The 20,662-nt window shown below is 42.2% G+C and overlaps 1 protein-coding gene across 15 annotated transcripts; it reads right to left on the bottom strand.

The window, feature by feature from the left end:
- Nucleotides 1-1,042: 1,042 nt before the first annotated feature.
- GAS2L3 (growth arrest specific 2 like 3) lies at nucleotides 1,043-19,981 on the bottom strand. Of its 15 annotated transcripts, none has more exons than XM_065044127.1 (12): nucleotides 19,918-19,981; nucleotides 18,702-18,825; nucleotides 16,939-17,000; nucleotides 16,072-16,200; nucleotides 15,395-15,442; nucleotides 14,280-14,448; nucleotides 13,793-13,911; nucleotides 12,183-12,324; nucleotides 8,145-8,208; nucleotides 7,363-7,501; nucleotides 6,309-6,416; nucleotides 1,043-5,599 (listed from the first exon to the last, which is right to left on the bottom strand). In XM_065044127.1, the coding sequence occupies exons 5-12, from the start codon at nucleotides 15,422-15,424 to the stop codon at nucleotides 4,217-4,219; spliced, it is 2,154 nt and encodes a 717-aa protein (XP_064900199.1). In that variant the 5' UTR covers nucleotides 15,425-15,442; nucleotides 16,072-16,200; nucleotides 16,939-17,000; nucleotides 18,702-18,825; nucleotides 19,918-19,981; the 3' UTR covers nucleotides 1,043-4,216. The 15 variants fall into 15 exon arrangements, with proteins under 15 accessions (XP_064900199.1, XP_064900133.1, XP_064900190.1 ...); XM_065044061.1 differs by having other exon boundaries at nucleotides 16,946-17,000; XM_065044118.1 differs by having other exon boundaries at nucleotides 12,183-12,321; nucleotides 16,946-17,000.
- Between the last annotated feature and the right edge of the window lie 681 nt (nucleotides 19,982-20,662).

Below are 20,662 nucleotides of genomic sequence, written 5' to 3'. Positions count from 1 at the left end.
TCGGGGGTCCAGTATTTGTTTAACATCCTCATCAATGAAGCAGTGGGATCAAGTGCATTCTCAGCAAGTTCACAGATGACATCAAGCTGAGTGGTACAGTTGACACACCTGAGGGATGGGATGCCCTCCAAAGGGACCTGGACAAACTCAAGAAGTGGGCCCATGCAAACTTCATGAGGTTCAACAAGGTCAAGTGCAAGGTCCTGCACCTGGGTTGGAGCAATCCCAGGATCAATACAGGCTGAGGGATGAAAGGATTGAGAGCAGTCCTGCAGAGAAGGACTTGGGGGTAGTGGTGGATGAAAGATTGTACATGACCCAGCAATGTGCACTTGCAGCCCAGAAGGCCAATCGTACCTTGGGCTGCATCAAAAGGAGAGTGGCCAGCAGGTCAATGGAGGTGATTCTGCCCCTCTGCTCTGCTCTGGTGAGACCGCACCTGGAGTCCTGTGTCCAGCTCTGGAGCCCTCAGTACAGGAAAGACATGGACCTGTTGGAGAGGGGCCAGAGGAGGCCACAGAAATGATCAGAGGGATGGAACAGCTCTGCTGTGAGGACAGGCTGAGAGAATTGAGGGAAGGGGCCTGTAAGAAAGATGAGAACACATGTTTTAGTAAGGCATAATCACAACAGGACAAGGGGTAATGATTTTAAACTAAGGGAGGGGAGATTCAGGCTAGACATCAGGAAGAAATTTTTTACAATGAGGGTGGTGGAACACTGGCACAGGTTTCCCAGAGAGGTGGTAGATGCCCCATCCCTGGAAACATTCCAGGCCAGGCTGGATGGGGCTCTGAGCAACCTGATCTAGTTGAAGATGTTCCTGCTCATTGCAGGGGGTTGGACTAGATGACCATTGAAGGTCCCTTCCAACCCAAACTATTCTGTGATTCTATGATTAGAAGCAGCTATTTATGTTTTTATAATAGCCTAAGATGGAAGCTACTATTTATCTGGTGGCAGAGCAAAAACATAAGCATTCTGAAAAACATTCTCCTTCCCTCCCCACAAAAAGATGACAGTAGAAAAAAAAAAAAATCTGTGCATGTAAAACAGGTGCAGTAATATTTATTTTAAATAAGTACTGATACAGAATGACATTGATAACACAGGGAGAATTCAGATTCTTACTCCAAGATATCTTTCCCTCACAAAAAGTAATGCAAGCTGAAGATTGGACTTGCTGTTTGGCAATGTAAACATAGCAAAAAGAATATGCATTTCCATTAGGAGGTACTTTGTTACATTTTAATTCTTGGCTCACCTCATGTTACATGACATCCATAGTTAGAATATGATTATAAAGTTGGAGCAATATTCACAGAAGTTGGACGATTCTCAAATATACTATTTTTTGTAATAAAACCAAACCAAGCCTACTCATGTGTGAGTGAACCATCTTTAGATTACCTGATTAAGGTTTCAACTGTAAAAGGAATTATTTTGCCCTTTCCAGTGCCAGTTTCCCAGCTTACGCTTTTTATTTCATTTTGAACCATAAAATTCAGTCTATTACATGAAATAATGGATCACAAAGATGGAGCCATCCACCTCATTTTCTCTGAACTTACAGTTCAAAAAGGTAGCTGCTGAGATACCATTATACCAAGATCCAAGAGTCTCAGTGTTTAAATTACTACTGAAAAACTTGTAAAGGGTTCAAAAAGTGTTGTGGGTTGGTCAGCAGCCAAACACACACAGCTGCTCACTCACTCTCCCCTCCATCCCCAGCAGGACAAGTGAGAGAAGAAGGGCAAAAGCAGAAAAACTCACAGGTTGAGATACAGGCAGTTTAATAAGTGAAAGAAAGAGGGGAAAATAAACCAGCGAGTGATACCAAGGCAAGCACTCACTACCTCCCACAGGCAGGCTGATGTCCAGACAGTCTGCAAACAACAGCCACCTTGGAAACCAAAGCCTCCCCACACCTTCCTCTTCTACCCCATTTTTATTAAAGAGCACGATGCCATCTGATCTGAAATAGCCCTTTGGCCAGTTTGGGTTGGCTGTCCCAGCTGTGTCCTTCCCAAACTCTTGCCCAGTCCCAGCCTACTTCCTGTGAGGGCAAAGCAGGAAAAAGATAAAAGCCTTGACTCTGTGCAAGCACTGCTCAGCCACAGCAGAAACACTGCTGTGCTATCATCACTGGCTTAGTCACAAATCCGAAACACAGCACCACACAGGATGCTGTGAAGAACGCTAACTCCATTTCTTCCAGACTCAATACAGCAAGAAACCCCCAGAATTCAGCTGTAATCTGCATATGTCACATCATAGCTCACTATATAAAAGCCCCAAATCAAAAGCAAGTAATCTACTGTAAAATGCTTTCAGCATATGGAACAGTTCCAAATTTATCAAACCTGAAAGCAGTCCACTACAATTAATACTATTCTTAATACTTGCAGTCATGGCTTTGACCAGTGTATTCATAAAACAAGTAAGCAGTAAGGCATTGTCCAAACATACAACTTCATACATAAGCTTGTGGAGCTAGTGTCCATGTTATAAAAAAATGACCTGTTTTCCTCCTACAGTTTGGATATTGTTATTTACTGCTTACTCCCAGCAGGTTGTAAGCAGTATTATACAGTAGATATGCATAAATAGAATAATAAATTAAAAAGCTAACAAGGTGCTCAGAAAGGCAGCTCAATGACTTTGCCACTGCTCAAGAAAATCCGTTATTAGTTTATGATGGTTGTTTACTCTAGTTCCAGAGGAAAAAAAATTAAATATGCAACATCACAAGCTGCAGTTTCCATGCATCTCTTCTCCTGCCCATAAGTAAATGTCTTGATAGCAGAAGTGATTGTCTGTGGAAGTCAGCTAAGTCTCTTCACAGAACCTGAGAGCTCCTCGGTGTTTGTAGAAATAACTGTTCATCATACCCAAAATATCTCAAGTAAGGCCCAAAGACCCCAAAAGTAGTGTTTATTCTTCTACCGTGAAACTCACTTCTATTAAGGGTAAAGGTGTTGAGCCCCACAGATTTTTAACCCACTGAAAGCCTCAGGAGTTGAAAGCATAGACAGTGCATAGCTTTCTGGCACTTTCAGATGTCTAAAGGCAAACGTAGTCCTTCATTACCTCTTCAAGAAACTACTCCTTACCTCCAGAAAGTAACACAGGAGAGCCAGTAAGAATGTTTCCATAAATAAAACAAAAAAGGCCACTGCAGATTAAGATTGCCCACAAAAATGAACCTGTAGCACTAAGAAGTATTTAGCAGTTCGGCTTTACATGTAAGGCCACTCCTGTAGAACAGTAAGGCTCTGCTGGCGCTTACAGTTCTGTACTACTGGAGCAGGAGCCGCTTTGGGGCTCCATCCCAGGGGCATGTGTCCACCCACCAACTAAGGCGCTTGTCTTCATGTGTCAAGAGCTTTCTGAGGAAGACTGGGCTCACTTATAATTAGATTTGAACATGAACTAAGCAAGGTTATCTGCCCAGGGTTTTAAAAGCAGCATTGCTCTCTGAAGAGATCCGTCATGAATTTGAGATGCTAAGGCACAACAAGAGCGAGCAATCAAGGCCATGATTTTCCATGTCCTACTTAACATGAACCAAGACAGCTCCATTTTCACATGAACTGACATCACTTTAAGGCATATGGAGGGCACAGTGAACACTGACAACATCAGCTATCAAATCTAAACATTACTAGAGATCTCTTTCTCCTAATACATGCAAAAGACCCAAACTTGGGTTCTGGGACACTGGTGAACTAAAAAATATAGTTTTGTTTGAGGTATTAGAAATTTTACAGTTTGTGCACAGCTCTACTGCTTGCCACAGGCCTCAATGTAGATCTACCAGAACCATCAGTATCGCTCAGGCTCTGTCCCAGGTAGACATTTCTCATGCAGGCTTCGCTCCTTTGAAAACGAGCAGCAGCAAAAGCAGCAGCCCCAGCTCCCCTTTCCTCTCTCCCGCCTTTCCCGCAGCAGGTCAGGCTAGCAGCACACAGGGACATTCTCTGTTCCATGGTGACACACAGCATGCAAGCTCACTTCTAAATATATGCAAATAGAAATTTCTAAACCGCAAAATAAATGCAGTTTTTACTCTAAGTTATGCGGAAAAATGTAGGTTATACCTAATATTTGTAGTAAATGTAGTATTATTTAACTTTTTCTCCTTGTTCTCAGTGCAGCAGATACACGAGGCCCATTTGAACAAAATTTAGACTTCTACAGAAAATAAGGAATTAGCTTACTTTCTGGGTTTTTTACTCCCTGTCATAACAAAATAGTTATCATCTTGCCTGCTCTTTGTAAGAGGACCTTTGGATACACCAGGCGTTCCCTTGTTACCCGCTGTTGCTGATTTTCCCTTAGGGAGAGGCTTCTTGGCTGCTGGGGCCAAGCTTTCCTTTGCTTGCAAGCTTTTGGTGGAAGGCTGAGCTTTTGTGGAAGGTTGCGCTGGCTTTCTGGTCAATGCCGCTTTGGCTGAAGTTTGAGGAAGCCGTACAACAGATAAAGGAGTGCGTTCAGGAGGTTTGGATGAAGTGGGTCCAACCTGAGGGGGTTTACTGACATTTGGCTGCTTATTGACAGCTGATGATACATGTTTGCTTGTAGATACCAGTGTAGGTGGTGACTTTGACACTTTGCCAACTGCAAGGGAAGGTGCAGAAGCTGAGTGTTTTAGGACTGAAGCACTTTTCAGGTTCTTTGCCAGGTCAGAAGCTGTCTGTTGAGCTTTCTGAGGATGCTGAGACCCAGTTCCTGAGGTCTGAATAGCATTTTCAGAAGGAGGTTTTGCAAGGAGCTGCTGAGAACGTGCAAACTTGGCAACAGCATGCAGATTTGTAACAGGCGACTGAGCAGCCTTCGGAGCAACTGAATTCGCTTTGGTTTTAGTGACAGATACTGGTTTGCATTTAGCAGGGACACGCTTCTGTTTTGAAGCCAGTGTTTTGGCTGTCCCAGGCAAGGGAGATGGCTGGTTTTGGGTGGACAAGAGGGCAGGATGCAGTGCTGGCGCTGGGGAGCCCTCAGGAAGGGCAAACTTCACCTTGGGAGCATCGGGGGACCGAATACGTTTGCGCAGTGTTTCAGAGTGAACAAGAGCAGTTCTCATTCCTGCAGATGAAGAACTTTTGCTTACAGGCTGCAAAGGAGCAGAAGCTGGTGAGTTGTGTGCAGGAGACTCCAGTTTCTTTGAGGTGCCAGCTAATGGTTTGAAACGAGACTGCATTCCTGTCACTGAAGACCCATGTAACTTGGACCTGACTGTTAATGACTTGGCTGCAGAGGATGGGGGCACTCTTGGTGATGCCAGAGCAGGGGACTGAGGACGTTTTGGTAAAGCCTTCTTGGCACTAGCCCCAAGAGCTGAAACAGGAGTAGAGGGTTTTGATGGCTGCTTTTGAAACATATTGACAGCTGACATGGGATTCATAACAGGTGGCTCCTGTATTCTAGCTGATGAGCTGGGGACACTGTCACTGGTGACCCCTTTTTGAAATGCCAGGATTTTTTGTTCCAGAGTTGCAAACTGAAGCACTCGGCATGGATCATACTTAAGCAGAAAACCCTGAAGAGTGTCCCAGCCTCCACCAACACGTACCATCACATGCTTGCCATGTAGCATCTGAGAATGAAGGAAGAAGAGGGGTGGGAGCAGAAGATCAAGATAAATTTCTGCCTTGTTTTATGCCACATTATGTCCTCATGTTATACTAACATTTATTGAAACTGACTAAAAATAGGAGCTCCTTTCTTACAGAGAAACATTTTTTTGAAAAGGGAGATTATGTGATAAATAAAGTTTATGCTTCCCAATTCTTTATTAGATATGCAGAGGCAGTCATTATATGTTGGGAAATAATGAAAGTATATATACAGAAGACATTTTAACCCTTCTGTCATTATCTTTATTTTGTATACAGTTTTGGATACAGATTGAGTTTACATTATGGATGTCCTCATAACACAAACTCTTATGCCTGCTGAATAGAGTACTCAACTATCCTGCAAATTATAAACCCCAAGTGCCCAGATTTCAAACAAGCAACATTCTCAGGATGTTCCACAGCATTATTTTTATTTATATTGTAAGTTGTTACTGAAATTTTAGAAACACCACAGGAAAGTATTAACTTAATTTAGCGTGGTTGTAAAATCAATGGTTGCAAGATCTAAGTAGCTACATCTACTTTGAATAGGTGATTGGATGACCTAGTGTCCCAAACTAAATCATTCTCTAATTCTAAAACAATACTGTTAAAATTACCTAGTCCGCTTAAAAGCATTTCTCTCCCCATTATGAATATAAATTGGAATTCTGAGAAACTACTTACTCGTATGAAGAGTATTTTATCTCCCAGTCTATAACGTCCCTCCGATAAGTATTCAATTGAAAATCGATGGGAGCAACTGCAGGGGGGATCTTCTGCTATGTGCTTAACCTAGTTATTAACATTGAAAGTATTTGTTAGTATTTTGACAGAAGCATGTGTTTAGCAGTTTACTGAGATATTTAATACAATAAAATATACTGGTATCTTTATCCCATAATCTAAGAAAACACTAGAATTCTATTGCCTCGCAAGAAAATCTCAGCTATATAGAGCTTCAAAACCTAGAATAAAAGATTAAAAGAAAGAACAAACTGTATGTACAAATACTTCAAGTTGTTTCAATCCAGTTTACATGATTCCTTCAATTTTAAGTTATTTCTACTTTTGTTTTTAAGATTTGCCCATAACACTATGCATAGTAGCATCAATTCTAACCGTGACCTTGTGAAGCAGAAGTTTTACATTACAACACAGAGGACCTTTAAAATAAATGAATTTTAAAGCCTCAACATGTGTTTTTAAACAAAATTAGAAAGTTGTTCATCATTCCTTTTGGACCAATTCACAAGATGTACAAACAATTTCCTTTTCTGCATACCTATTCATTTCCAATTGGTACAGCCACACAGGTTTTATTTCAAGACTTTCTCAAAAGAGTTTCATCAAAGTCTACTTAAACTTTTGATGAAGTTTTATGAAAACACCAAATTGAAGAGAAGCATATGTTACAGTCATAGAATATTGACACACCAGATAAATTGAATGAGAGGATTTCTTTTACTCAAAGAAGCAATGAAAGGGGGGAAGACGTGTGGAAATCAATGCAAATTATATGCACTGAGGCATTAACTCCAAACCACATAGGACAGCATTTTGCTTACAGTATTAAAAAAAAAAAAAAAAGTTGTTCCAAAACAGGTGCATACCCTGTTTTCTATTTAAGGAGGCTCAAAAATATAAGAATAAGAACAGAGTATGCTTACTGAGCCAGATCATACAAGTACTAAACTTAGAGTTTGATTTAAAGCCTATATCACAATAAATAAGTACTTACTGCCTCATGTAGCTCCCCGTGTTGACAACATGACTTTGCTGTGCTAACAGGTGATGGTGGTCCAGAGGTCATTAGCAGCGTTTCTTCTAGCTCAATTTCTTCCTCTAGTTTTACCAGTACAGGAGGTTCAACTCCGTACCTAAACACAAACGTAAAGAGTTTAGTTGCTAAAGAAAACAAAAAGAAACTGATAACAAACATGCAAAATTCTGAGTAGCTTGACTGACAGGGAACAGCACTACATCAGTCAGAGGAATAACTGACTTGATAATGCAAAGAGAAGGAGCAACCTGAATTTCTAGTAGATGTTCTTCCAAATGTAGTCTTGGAGCTACCAGAGAAGGCAGTAAAAATACTGTCAAAGCTACACAATTTAGGTCACACCCAGTTTAGATAAACTATCTTAAAGCTTCCAGCTCTGCACCAGAAATAGATTAAAAATCTAAATTTAGAGAATGATAAGGAGATATCTTCCAAAAAGCTTAAAAATAAAGACCTTAAAACTGTATTTAACATTCAGTGAGTTCTTCCAAGATACTTATATGCTGAATGAAGTATTTAAATACACAGCTATAAAAAAACATATGGATTAACACTTCTCCATGAAAAGAGTCGGATAAATATTTGAAGAACAACTCATATTGTACGGTGGTCCTAGAAAAAGCTACTCATTACTTTCTGCACAGAATTAACATCTACAGCATTGCACATTATGATCACAGCTTTTACTTAATAGAATATGTTCTTCAGTTTCTTGTTAAGAGTGTGTATGGATCACGTACCTGGATACAATGCGTCCAATTTCCAACAAACAAAGATACACTTGTCTTGGATCCTTGTGCAAAACTAAAAGGGAAGAGAATAAAAGGGACTTACAGTTCATTTTTACTGTGGGGAGGCCCTGCCATTAGGTACAGAGTAGGGAAGATAAGGAATAGATTACTATAATTTCGTCATCATTCTACCCAGAGGCAAACTACATTATCATGGCTAAAGCACTATATACTTTCCAACTCTAATTTTCTACTCCATAAAGTGTTTAAAGCCATCCTGGCATGCCTGAAATCAAACTCTTCTCCATTTCCTAAGAGAAAGACACTTTATTTGATTTTATGCTGTTCTTTCTTGATGTGAACTGGAAAGAAAGAGATCCAAGAGCTTTCCTTTCCCTATCTCCAAATATATTATAGCAGTCTTAAAGCTTTCCTTTCCCTATCCCCAAATATATTATAGCAGTCTTAAAGACGAAAAGCATTCAACAGCTGCAAATAGGAAAATATACTCCACCTGTTCATGCTTGTGCATACAGACACAAAGAGGCACACACACTCTATAGGTGAACAACTATAGGAGAAGACACTGCAAGGGATCCAGCTGATAAGTGGGTGGCTCTGCAGCCAGTCAGCCTAAGTGGTTTAAACCCTTGGCTGTGAAATAATAACCCACAGATTCACAGAAAGGGTTGGGGTTGGAAGTGACCTCTGGAGATCATCTAGTCCAACCCACCTGCTAAAGCAGGTTCACCTAGAGTAGATTTCACAGGAATGTGTCCAGGCAGGTTTTGAATGTCTCCAGAGGAGACTCCACAACCTCTCTAGGCAGCCTGTTCCAGTGCTCTGGCACCCATAAAGTAAAGAAGTTTCTCCTCATATTCAGATGGAACCTTGTATGCTTCAGCCTGTGCCCGTTTCCCTTCATCCTATCATTGGGTGATTGTTACCATTTCAGTAAGCAACAGATTATTTTTCTTCCCACTTTAAAAGTTCTGGGTGCTGGGAGGGTCCAACCACCTGGCCTGTTCACCCAGTTGCACTAGCAGATACCACTTTGCCAGCGGCAGCTCTCCTGCCCCACACTGTTACCTCGTTTCACCCCTTCCCATCAGCCCCCACCTCCTGCCCCATCCACCCAAAGGTTTTCTTCAGAATTTGGTATATTTGTGAGGCACTATCTGAGAAAGAGGGTCAAAACCCAACTGTAGGAAGGAGGTGAGAATGCTATTGGTTTAAGAGGCAAACACTCAGATGCAAACACCAGACACTGGCTGTGATCACAGAAAAGATGCAACACTATTTTGGATATGTGAGAGGCACCGAGTTTTGCACTGCTCAGCTCAGAGTAGCCCTGACAGCTGCCTTCACTCAGCTGCATAGACACACTAAATCATAATCAGGAGAGCTGAAGAATAAGATGAAAGAGTGGAATGATAGCCAAATGGTGTGTAGGTGATCATGGCAGTTCTTCTGGGTTTTCTTAACAACTTTGACATGAAAACATTCAATTACTTTTACTGCTGCACTGAAGAATAGAAGAGGCAAAAGAAAAGCAATGCCTGTTTTGGCTTCTTGCAACTTCCATCTTCAGTGCACAAGAAAAATGAAAAACAAACCAGGGCCATGAACAGAGAAGGAAAATAGTTAAACTTCACACACAAGTAACTACTCCCTCCCTTGCCCCCATTTAAGCCCCAAAATCAAGATGCTTTCAACACATTCTAAGAACATAGTTGTATGAATGCTCTAGAAAACAAGCTATCTCTGTGCTTTCTTAGCCAGCTAGATATACTGCCTAATAACTCAGAAACCAAAGGCCAAGTGAAAGGTCACTCAGCTCTCCTCCACCCACACAGCACCATTCATTCCCCCACCACCAACTATAAGAAATGTGAAAAGCCGTAGATACAATTTTCATATGGTGTAACATTTATATGAACAAGTCGGACTTTCTTCACGCTGCGCAGTTAAAAATATTCAGTGGAAACTAAATTTACTCTGAAGAGAAGTCTAATGAGCCAGCTCTATATTTACAGATGAAATCTAACACCTTCCTGATGTTCAATTTGATATTTAAAATCACTTTGCTTTACATAAGATTGAAGTGTTTCCTAAAGTATGAATCGAGTATGAAGTCAGATGTCCTTGTTTACATCATCTGCTCCAGTTTGTAAGACTACTTTTAAAAAGGTCTGATTATGACAGGTAAATCTAGAAAATAAAGTTGGCACAGCCATAATCTAGAAGGTACTAGAGGTCATTTCATTGTGTTTATTTGTTTGGTTGTTGTTGTTGTTTTTCCATAAGTGTTTTTGTCAGCCATAATAGGAGCGGCATAATTTGACTGAATCCAGAAGAGAAAAATCCCCAGCAGAGATCAAGACATTTGCATTGATGTCAGAGGGCATCCCATGACGGCTACTCTCACTTTCTGCTGTCTCAGGACCACTCAATTTATTTCCTTCACAGCCATCCACACTTTGCAGGAAGTGTCGCTATATGTATCTGATGGGAAAAGGACAATTGCTGAATTGTCTTTCCCCGATTTCATTCATAAAGAATGACTTGAAAGTTTGATGGAGAAAATCAGTGGAAAGAATGTTCCATCGAGGAGGCTGCAAGTCTCCTCATTTCAACTGCCAAAAAGGCTCACAAAAGATATTTATGCCGCAAAGCAGGCTCGTGTCAAGAGTTATCAGCAGACTTCAAAACACTTCTTGGCTATGAGTGAAAGCCACAGCATTGGGAAATCCTGTCTGCTTATCTCAGGGAGGCTAAACAGGTTCTAGTTACCCATCCACTTACAGGTACTAAGATGTTTAAGCAATGCGATTCATACAAGTTGTACTGAAAAAAATATTAAAGCTGATTTTCTTACAGCTCATTTCTCCTACTCATCTGTATTTCATGGCACTGAAAAAAGATGCACTCCTTAGTTAAATCAGAAAAAGACAGATGCAAACGAAGATATTTTCTCAGCTATTTAAAATGACTTATCCAGTAGAGAAGGCATGGGCAGCCCAGCTAGCAGGGAGGAGAGCTTAAAAGAAAAGCAGTTAATGAAAACAGTGCCTTGCATTTAAATGGCATTAAATGGCACAAAGACTTCAAGAAAATTTAGTAAATATTGTAACAAATTCATTTGATTATTGGAAACAAAGCTACTTTGCAATTTTTTGCTATTCAGCTTGACAGACACATATTTTGCCTTTTTGGAAAACAAACCAACAAATAAACAAACAGTATTTGCCTTGCCACAGAAAGGTTTGTATTAATTAATTTTAACTGACATAATATCTGGTAGAAGAGCATTTCATTATTTACCATGCAATGAAAGCACAGTTCCTCTTAATTAACAGTCAAAAAAATTGTATTCCATCTGGAAGTATCAGTCTAGAAGCTGTTTGTCATAAGGGACAGGCTGTGTACTGGGGCAGGCATACACACAGTTGGCAATACTTATTTTCATAACTATCTTATTAAATAGGAAAATACAAATGGTTTAGAGACATGTCAAGCAGGTCCTGAAGTAAATGTTAATTACCAACAGACTGTTGTCACTTCAGGCACAACGCCCTCATGGAGTTACCAAATTAAGCAGTCAGGAATGCATTATTCTGAGGGCTTTCTGCAAAAAGAATGAGCTTTAATACCAAATAAATGATCTTATTGTGAGTTGACTGCATGGCCCTGTCATCTTCCCACACAGGGAAAGCGAAATCAGACTTTTCTCCTCAGTTTCTCAGTGGGCATTTGTACTGAAGGAAAACATGCAAGCTTGCTGCACAGCTGTTACTGCCCCCTTCATCCCACATGGTAACTTTTAGTAGTTTGGAAAAGCATCGTGCAAGTTCAAGCAGTCACAGAACGGATTTTTTTAAGGCTTTTACTTGAACACTGCCTTAAAATAAATAAAAGCATTAATAGCTTGCACAAGACAAGTACAGTCATGACAAAGGCTTCAGAAGACTATACACAAGACATGTCCCTGACCAGGCAGCTATCCACATACAGATCAAAGTAAATCTTACAAAAAGGTAGATTTACCTAAACCTTCAGATTCGAAGAGATAAGTCTCATCAACTCCAATGGCCCTACACCAGTTAAGAAAGTTGGCTGTATTATCTCTGGCAAAAAAAGATCCTGATGGAGCATCCTTCTTACATGGAACTTTTGTCATAGGAAACTTCTAGCAAAGGAAGAAAACAAAAAGTACATTGTGCACATCAACATTGCCAACAGATTTCAAAGCATATTTGCAAAGTAAAATAAACCCTAAATTCAGAATAACTATTTTGTGTTCAACCCACCACATATTCTATTAAAAAAGCTACACTAATGTAGAAGGCATTCCTCTTTATCGTTGTGAACAGTCACTGAATGAAAGATGCTTTGCTCTGCAGCCTCTCCCAAAGCTGCCCATGCAGTTGCTTTCCCATTTCCCCACATGCTGGGGTAGAATCATACTGGTGGCTTCACAGGTGTGAATAATTATTCCCCTTTCCCAAGCTCTGTTCACAGCAGCAAAATGAGCACAGCTAGAGAACATACTTAGGTACCAGATCTCAACATTTTAGAGCCTGTTCTAGAAAGTGAAGGGAACCGGAAGGAAGCAAGGGGCTTTTTGCTTCAAAGCAATTCAGTACTTGTTTTTAAATTGGTATCTTCAAAACTAAAAAAGCAGTTCAAAGATACACAAGTTGTGCATCTTGTCCTCCCTAAAAAAACCCTCAGGATTTGCAGCATTCACATGGGTCTTGTATAAATACCGTTAGGCATCCTAAGACTGCTTTCTTGTCCCCCTCTATTAATAGCAATACTAATATTAGTAATTATATTACTTACTAGTAATATAGTAATATATAGTAATATAGTAATATAGTATCTAGTAATATAGTAACTAGTAATCCATTATTTAAAACTATTGTTTTACTACATAAAACAGTAAAAGTTGAACACACAAAAAATGGTCTGGATATGGTGAAAGAGTTCTTCCTACCCCCACGGCAAACACTGCCCATCAGAGCACATTAGCTGGTGTCCTACTGTTCGACAAATCCAAGCACTGCTGTGGCTGTAAGGGGTACCTGTACACTGAGCATATGCTACCTTCACCAGTGTTACATGGTTTTATATTCCAAAGTGACAGATCAGTATTTTTCACTGTATGAACACAGACTGGAAGTTACTTGAGATTCATCTTTCAACTCAGCTTTGGTTCCTAACAAAACACTGAAGCCCATCTCCAGGTACATCTCAGTTTGGATATTTTTGTGGCTGACCAATATACTAGAGTTTAGCCACCAGTTTCTGGCATAAAACATGCCCCCAAGTGTCAATGAATATCTTGTTACCAACTCACACTGATGTCAGTGGAACAAACTCCAGACTTGGACTAGATCTTCCTCTGGCAAGACCTCTACTGAAATCAAACTAAAAAACTAGTAAGAACCTTAGGATTTGATTAACAAAGCAAATAAGTAATTTGCTGCACAAGGCCAGTTTATTCATCTCTAAAGCCACACTGTTGTTAATCAGTCTTTGGCTATGGAGCACCCAGAACACTACTTACAGAAGCCTCACTCACCTGCTTTCCTTTTACCACTACTTACAATTAAAGAGTTTTTATATGTTTTAAGAATCATAATATGACTCACCCTTAAATTACTCGAGCTACAACATTTTTTAATTGTGTTTTGAAGAACACCAACCAATTGGCAGAGTAGTACCCCATTATCAAGTTCTTCTAGCAGTTGTTCTGCTTTGACTTCCATTCCTAAAAGAAAACAAGGTCAATATTAGAGTTACTCCACAAAAGGTAAAGAAGTTTCATATGAACTTGGAGGCAATTAAAATAACATTCCAGTGAAAAAGACTGAAAAGCAGTAGAAATATGTAAGTAAACTAAAATCAAATATCCACTTAATTAGATTTTAATTAGACTTACAAGATCCAGAAATATAAATTAGAACAATTAATCATCCTACGTTTAAAAGGTAGGATGATTTTAACACAATTCTTCTAGCCATTCAGGCTCAAATACACTAGATCTTATTAGTACTATAGATATCAAGTGTCAGCATTGACTGGAATACTGGAAAGCGCTTCGAAATTTATTAGGCAGTGATTTATTTATAGCCTCACCCAGCAAGCCAGACAGCCAGATCGACAGGTCTTCTTGCATAGGCACCAAAGTTGCTTCATGCCGCACAGATATCCATTGGTCATACAGGCACACATCTGCCAAACCTGGCCCATGTCTGGGGGTCAGAGGACTTCGGGGACTCAAGGGAAGGTCATCTCCAAACCACACCTGCAGTAGATTTTAGTAAGCTGAAGAGGGTGGGATCTCATATTTGCAATCAGGTGATGAAAAATCACAGGTCTGAATTATGCTAAAGATCTATTATTGAAAGAATAATCGTTCATTCCCCTTCAGACAGATGCACCAAATCAACATGACAGTAATCACGAATGGTGCAGCTCTCATTAGTAACTCCTGTATCAAAAGTACTACTACATTCATTATCTTGAATTTAAAATTACATAGTTTCCTGAATACTAAATAAAGAAAACGTGCATTAAATTGGTAGCATTTTTTTTTCCTCAGCATATTTTAATTATTAAAATCTGCAGTTTATCATGTAATTTACTATAGATTTCCGATTTCTCTGATCAAACATTTCAGAGGCATTATGTGTTTAAATTATTAAAATGCTAATGTTAAAAGAAGAAACATATTCCCATGCAAGAACATAATACACTTATTCAACATGAATCCTTAGGATTTCTCTAAAGGATTGCATATTCTCAAGCTGAGAGGTACCTTTACATTTCAAGAAAAGTACCACACTGAAATTTCATGTACAGAATTCCCAAGGACAAAGAGTTCTTTTGGTATTCTTAACTTCATTTCAGTATGTGTATAAAATATATTTATTTCTATTTAAGTGATTAACTAGAATATAGGGGTTTTAAAAACACTTATTAATCATTAAGCAAGTTTTTAAACAATCTCAGCCTTTGGCTTCAAAACCTTCTTACATAACAGCATTTAGGAAGAGAAAGGATCACCCATCTGATAGAACACTGGGTTATCTATCTTGTCATATTGCGCCATTTGTAAAATGAGAAAATTACTACTTATTTTAAAGAAAACAGAGAAAACTCTGGCGATTCTACATTTCATGTGCTTCAGGGTAGAACTTTGAATTAAGGAAGGTATTATACAGAATTCAAACATTACAAAAGGCATTTACCTGAACTGCATTCTGCATGGTTGTCTGCATTTACATTAGTTTCTCCCCCTGAGGAAAGAGAAGAGAATTGTTAATACATTCCCTCCTGGTTTCATGAAAATCCCAAGAAAAACCCATCAGTCAGTGCTGTTTTGGCAAAACACAAGCGAGTCTAATCAGGAATGGAGTCGGGGGGGAAAGGAAGAGGGAAGTATCTCAGCAGCTAAAGTTTTGATCCAGTATTCAACTTCAGTTCTCTGCCTGTGAGTGAAGCACCAACTTCAAAATGTACCTGTTTGTGTCTTGGTACCAGTTAAAAGCAACTTTCTTGCCCTATTAATAGCTGCAATAAAACTTCATCTTACTGGTTAGGCTGGAAACCAGATTGCAGACAGTCAGACAATATTAACTCATCTGTTTTCCTTTAAAAATGAGTAACTCTCCTCTCCTGTCCCAGATGTTTAAGCTTTATACATAGACAGTATTCTTCTCTTCTCCTCCATCTGGTGCACAACCTCACCTTCCTGTGGCAAAAGGCTGAATACCCCATCATAGAAGACACAATTCTCTTAAGAATTCTCCACCTTCCTCTTCCCCAGAAAGCAGAACAGTGCCATTTCCTCCTCATTTTTCCCTCCCACTGCCTTGAACCTCACATGGTACATAGGACCACACGTCAGGCATTTCAAACAACTTACCTCTACAAACAGCGAACAAGCAACTCGTTTGTTTTCAGACTGAAGCCACTTCTTTGCATCAGGACCGCCAGCACTTCTCAAACTTTATCAGAGATACTTCAGCTGATATCTTTCCCCCTCCTTTTATCTCTAGGGAAGAGGGAAAAAAAAGGAAGAGGGACATCTCTCCTTGATGTCATTTTTCCTTCCATGAATGAACAAGGGAAGGGCAGTGTATATACCAAGCATTACTAATGAGCATGTTATGCTTCCCACAGCTTTGTCCAGGGGAATACATTTTTCTTTAGCATAAGAAAGCTATTGTCCCAAGAGAGTCGCAGTGAGAGGCTTCATTGATTGAAAAAAATAAATAAAACAACAGCGGAACAGCCAGTAGAGAAGTTGGTCTCATTAAAGTAAGGAGCTCCATAAAGGCTAGCAAGAGCTCCAGCATGCTAACTGCCAAGGGAAAACAAAAGGCAGCCTAATTCACAAGGAGCACTCAAAACATGAACAAAGCAAAATATTCACACAACAGCTATCAAAAGAATGCTCAGCATCTGCAGTTTTGTGGCACGCCTAACAAAAACTAGTCTAAAAAAAAAAAGGAGATTGAGGAAAACTGTTGCACCTGAACTTCGAGGGCCTGCTCTTCTAAAACAAGCTATTTTGTAAGCCCATATGTCAAAGGGTGCTCTATAAAGTCAGAAGGCTTCACTTATTATCCAGGCATCTGAACAACACTTAAAAAAAAAAATCCCTCTGATGATACAGGCTACCCTGCATGAATTTTGAGTTGAAAAATTAATATAGTAACAATTACCCATTTTCAGATCCCAATCAGTCTAGCTCTGAGATTGCAGAGAATACAGATTAACGTAGTCTTACCACTTACAGGGAGAGGCATGTGATGAGAAGACCCAGAAGTCTGCCACCTTCAAGTAGTCAGCCTGCAAAGGTGCAGAAGGTGCTGTGGTGAGGCAAATATTGCAGTACCAGGTAGAGTCATAACCAAATCTGGCTTCTAAAACCAGTTGGGTTCCCTGGATCAAAAAGCTGTACATAATGAATGAAGCAAGTATTTGATATTGAATGCAGGTAGCTCCAGCTAGAACCGTATCAGTTTCTAGGCATGCCAGTTTTATTAACTTAACCTTCATTCAACAGGCATTTGGTGTTCAGGGATCATATTTGTGAAAGAAAAGACTCCGGAATTAAAATGCACTGTATCATGTCCAACACACAGATAGCTTCAGGCCGTGCCATTCCCATCTCTAGACCAGCTGATATCCCCAAGGTCCCTGGAAGGACCCTCTACCTGTTTCACTCCTTAAAACAGTGGAAGTGCCAGAAACTTAGAAGAGTTTTCCAGCCAGCAGGGCAACCAGACCAGCTCCAAGCTCAGCAAATGCAGAAGTCTCTTACCGCCAGCACCAGTCTCAGAAAACACCTCATTCCTGATGGCACTTCTGCTGCCAACAGGCTCTGTGGGATGGGAGGAGAGGACAAACACCACCCAGTAGCACATTACAGCTGGATCAATACAGTGACACTGATTTATTGTGAGACGGGTGGTCAGCCCCAAATTATGCATTTGGGAAAGCAGGAGCTGCCTACTGCTGGCTGACTGCCTAACCTCTAATAAAGGATCAACATTAGGAAAGAGAGATGAGAAAAATGTACCTGTCTACTGACATGTGGCATAGGGACAGGCATTTGTCAGGAAAGTGGTTGCAGACACACCCCAGACATGACCCGCACAGGACAGCCTCGCAAGACCATAGCCTACTTTTCAAGGAGATGCCTGCCACTTTGCCCCTAGGCAATCTGACAGACAGCAAAGTCAGCAAATACTTCAGCACTTTACGCAAATACTTCAGGGTGCTAAATACGTGCTCTTAGATGCTATACATGATAGCCTGCTTAGTATCAGTTGTATCAGGTTTTATAGATCATTCACTAGGGCTCAACTAGCAAGACATACTACACTAATTACAAGCCATTCTGTAGCACAAGATGGACTGAGTCCAAGTACCATTTTACTTGACTGCATAGTTTACAAAGAAACAACAAGAAAAATAAATCTGCAACTCCACAGATACCTAAAACACAGATGAAGCAGCCACTGACCTAGCTTAAGTGGAACCTAAAGGGATTCACAGACTCATTAAAAAGCCTTATGTTCACAGACTCATTAAAAAACCTTTGGGTAAAAACACTTTTACATCCTCACCCTATATTTAAGATATATAACACGTCATCTTCCATTCCATCAACAGCCAAAGGCAGTCACAACAGCCTAACCCAGAGCAGCTGGAAACTGTAGATTAGTCTTGACAGTACCTACTGAAACCCACAGTTTAAAACACTCTGAAATGAAAGAAGCTGTCAAGTCGGTATCTGTTGAAACCTAACCAACATTTTTTTTGGTACACATATCCTAACATGCAGAAGAAAAGAGGTAGGTACAACAATAGACATCCATGGAGTGCTACTCTTTCCATCACTACAGCAATTACAGTTCCCTTTTGTTGCGTTACTGAGTCAGCAGGAGCTCTGCTTCCCTGGGGAAGCCTCAGAGGCACCAAAGAGAAAGAACCAGACTAGTCAGTCCAAGGTGAAGGGCTTTAAGGTGGCAAACAACTCCTTACATTAAGGCATGCTGACCGCCCTCCTCAGGGACCGCCTTTCTGCATCTTTTGGTGACGGCACATACAGCACATGGCAGCGAGGCTGCTCTTCCCTTCCAATGGGCAGTGAAGCCCCTGGATTCACCTGTCAGGACAGAGAAACCCACTTGAAATCAGGGAGGACCACTCCATCTCAACAGCTGGCATCTCCCCAGAAGACGTGCAGACTGCTTCTTTACCTCAAGAGCATCCAGTCTGGGGAGAGGCTGGGTGCCCCTGCCATTCGCTCAACTTCACAAACTCTTCTCCCTCCCATTTCCACCCCATACTTCTTCCAGCAAAGCAACACTGAGGGGAGCATTATTTGATGTCCACGCAGCAGGCTGCAGGCTGGCCATAGTCAGGAGGCATTTATTATGACTTAAATATAAAATCCTGTCTCACTATGAAAGATTCACCCAGTACATTTAGAATTACAAACACATAGGCCAGCTGCGCCTTTTAGGTCCTAAAGGTATACATGTACTTTTGCCCATGTCTTGATCTGATAACTATGCCAAAGGTGACACACAGCATCCCTGGAATACAGCCAGCTTTTGGGCAAAGAAAGCAGCCAGACGTTTTTCAGCTTACTAAGCAATATGAATGAGTATTTTAGCCAAGAGCATCAGGGCAAATTTCCTACAAAAACAGCTCTGCATTCTCAAACGCTACGTGAGGCACAGGAGAGACTGGTTTGAAGGGTGTTACGCAAAACCCCTCCCCTCTCCCTTCCCCATAGTCAGTTTCGCGGCACTTCAACTATGTCAGAGAAGCGAACTCGGCCGGACGGGAGCTGATGCTCCTGGCAGGGTGACCGAGCCCATCCCGGTGACAGCCTTAGCCCAGTACCGGGGTCTGTCCCCGCCGCACTGGTCTCCCCGGGACCTGTGATGCTCAGCACGTTGTCAGCGCTGCCCCTACAGACAGGCGTAACCGACCGAGTGTTACCGCTCCGGAGCTGCGCGCCGCAAGCGGGACCCCGCAGCAGCACCCCAGTACCCACGCGGCACTGAGACCGAACCCGCCACCGATAAGACCCGCCACACCTTATCCGCGGGCCGGGTCCGGGGTATCGCCACCCCCCGGCCACGCCCCTGTGCGGAGGGAGCTGCGCACCGCCGCGCTGCTGTTGCCGCCGTCGTTCTCCGCACCCGTCCCGTTGCCGCCGCCCCGCAAGCCCCGCCGCGCCACTCACCGGCAGCTGCGGTCGCCCCGCCGCGCCGCGCTCCCCCCGCGCCGAGCACCAGCACGCCCCCACCCGCCCCGCGCCGGCCGCTCGGTTCGAAAGGGCCAATCAGCGCCCGCGGGGCGGGGCCGTGTCCACAGCACCTGGCCCGAGCCCGCGGCACCGCCCAGCGCTCAGCCCCGGGGCGGCCCCAGGCACCCGCCGCGGCCCCGCGGCCGTGTTCGGTTTACCAGGGGCAGCCTGGGCGGTTCCGGCTGTCCCCGGGGACGCGGCCTTTGAGGCGATGCAGGGCGCTGGGAGCCGGGCCCCCGACAGGCCTCCCCGCAGGCCGGGTCAGGGCTCAATGTGGGACCCGCTGCTCGCTCGGGCGCTGCAGCAGATGGTGCTCCCGCCCCCAGGCCGCTTGGGCTGTCATGAGAGCGGCGGCCTCAGCGCCCCCACCCCCGCAGTTCTGCTTCCCGGGACAGCGGTGGCGGGTTTGGCCCTCGGCGGTGGGGGCCGGGTCCCGGCTGCACGGCAGGCGGGGAATTGCCGGCCCGAGAAGGCACTTATACACACAGGCGCCTTTTTCACAGCATCACAGAATGGCTGGCGTTGGAAGGGACCTCCGGAGATCATCGAGCTCGGGGATGTCAAACTCATTTTCACTGGGGGCCACGTCAGCCTCGCAGTTGCCTCCAAAAGGCCGAATGTAATTTTAGGACGGTATAAATGTAACTACTTCTATATGCAGTCCTTAAATAGTTCTGATCTA

Source organism: Columba livia, chromosome 1, assembly GCF_036013475.1.
Source record: "Columba livia isolate bColLiv1 breed racing homer chromosome 1, bColLiv1.pat.W.v2, whole genome shotgun sequence".
Taxonomy (NCBI): Eukaryota; Metazoa; Chordata; class Aves; order Columbiformes; family Columbidae; genus Columba; species Columba livia.
Note: the sequence above shows the minus strand (reverse complement) of the source record. Positions and strands in the feature narration are given on the sequence as shown.

Coding starts and splice junctions, on each gene's coding strand:
- GAS2L3 (XM_065044127.1), bottom strand. CDS start 15,424: ATGCAGACAACCATGCAGAATGCAGTTCAG. Junction 14,449..15,394: donor CCATGCAGAATGCAGTTCAG/GTAAATGCCTTT, acceptor AATCTACTGCAG/GTGTGGTTTGGAGATGACCT. Junction 8,209..12,182: donor CTTCGAATCTGAAGGTTTAG/GTAAATCTACCT, acceptor CTTCCCTTTTAG/TTTTGCACAAGGATCCAAGA.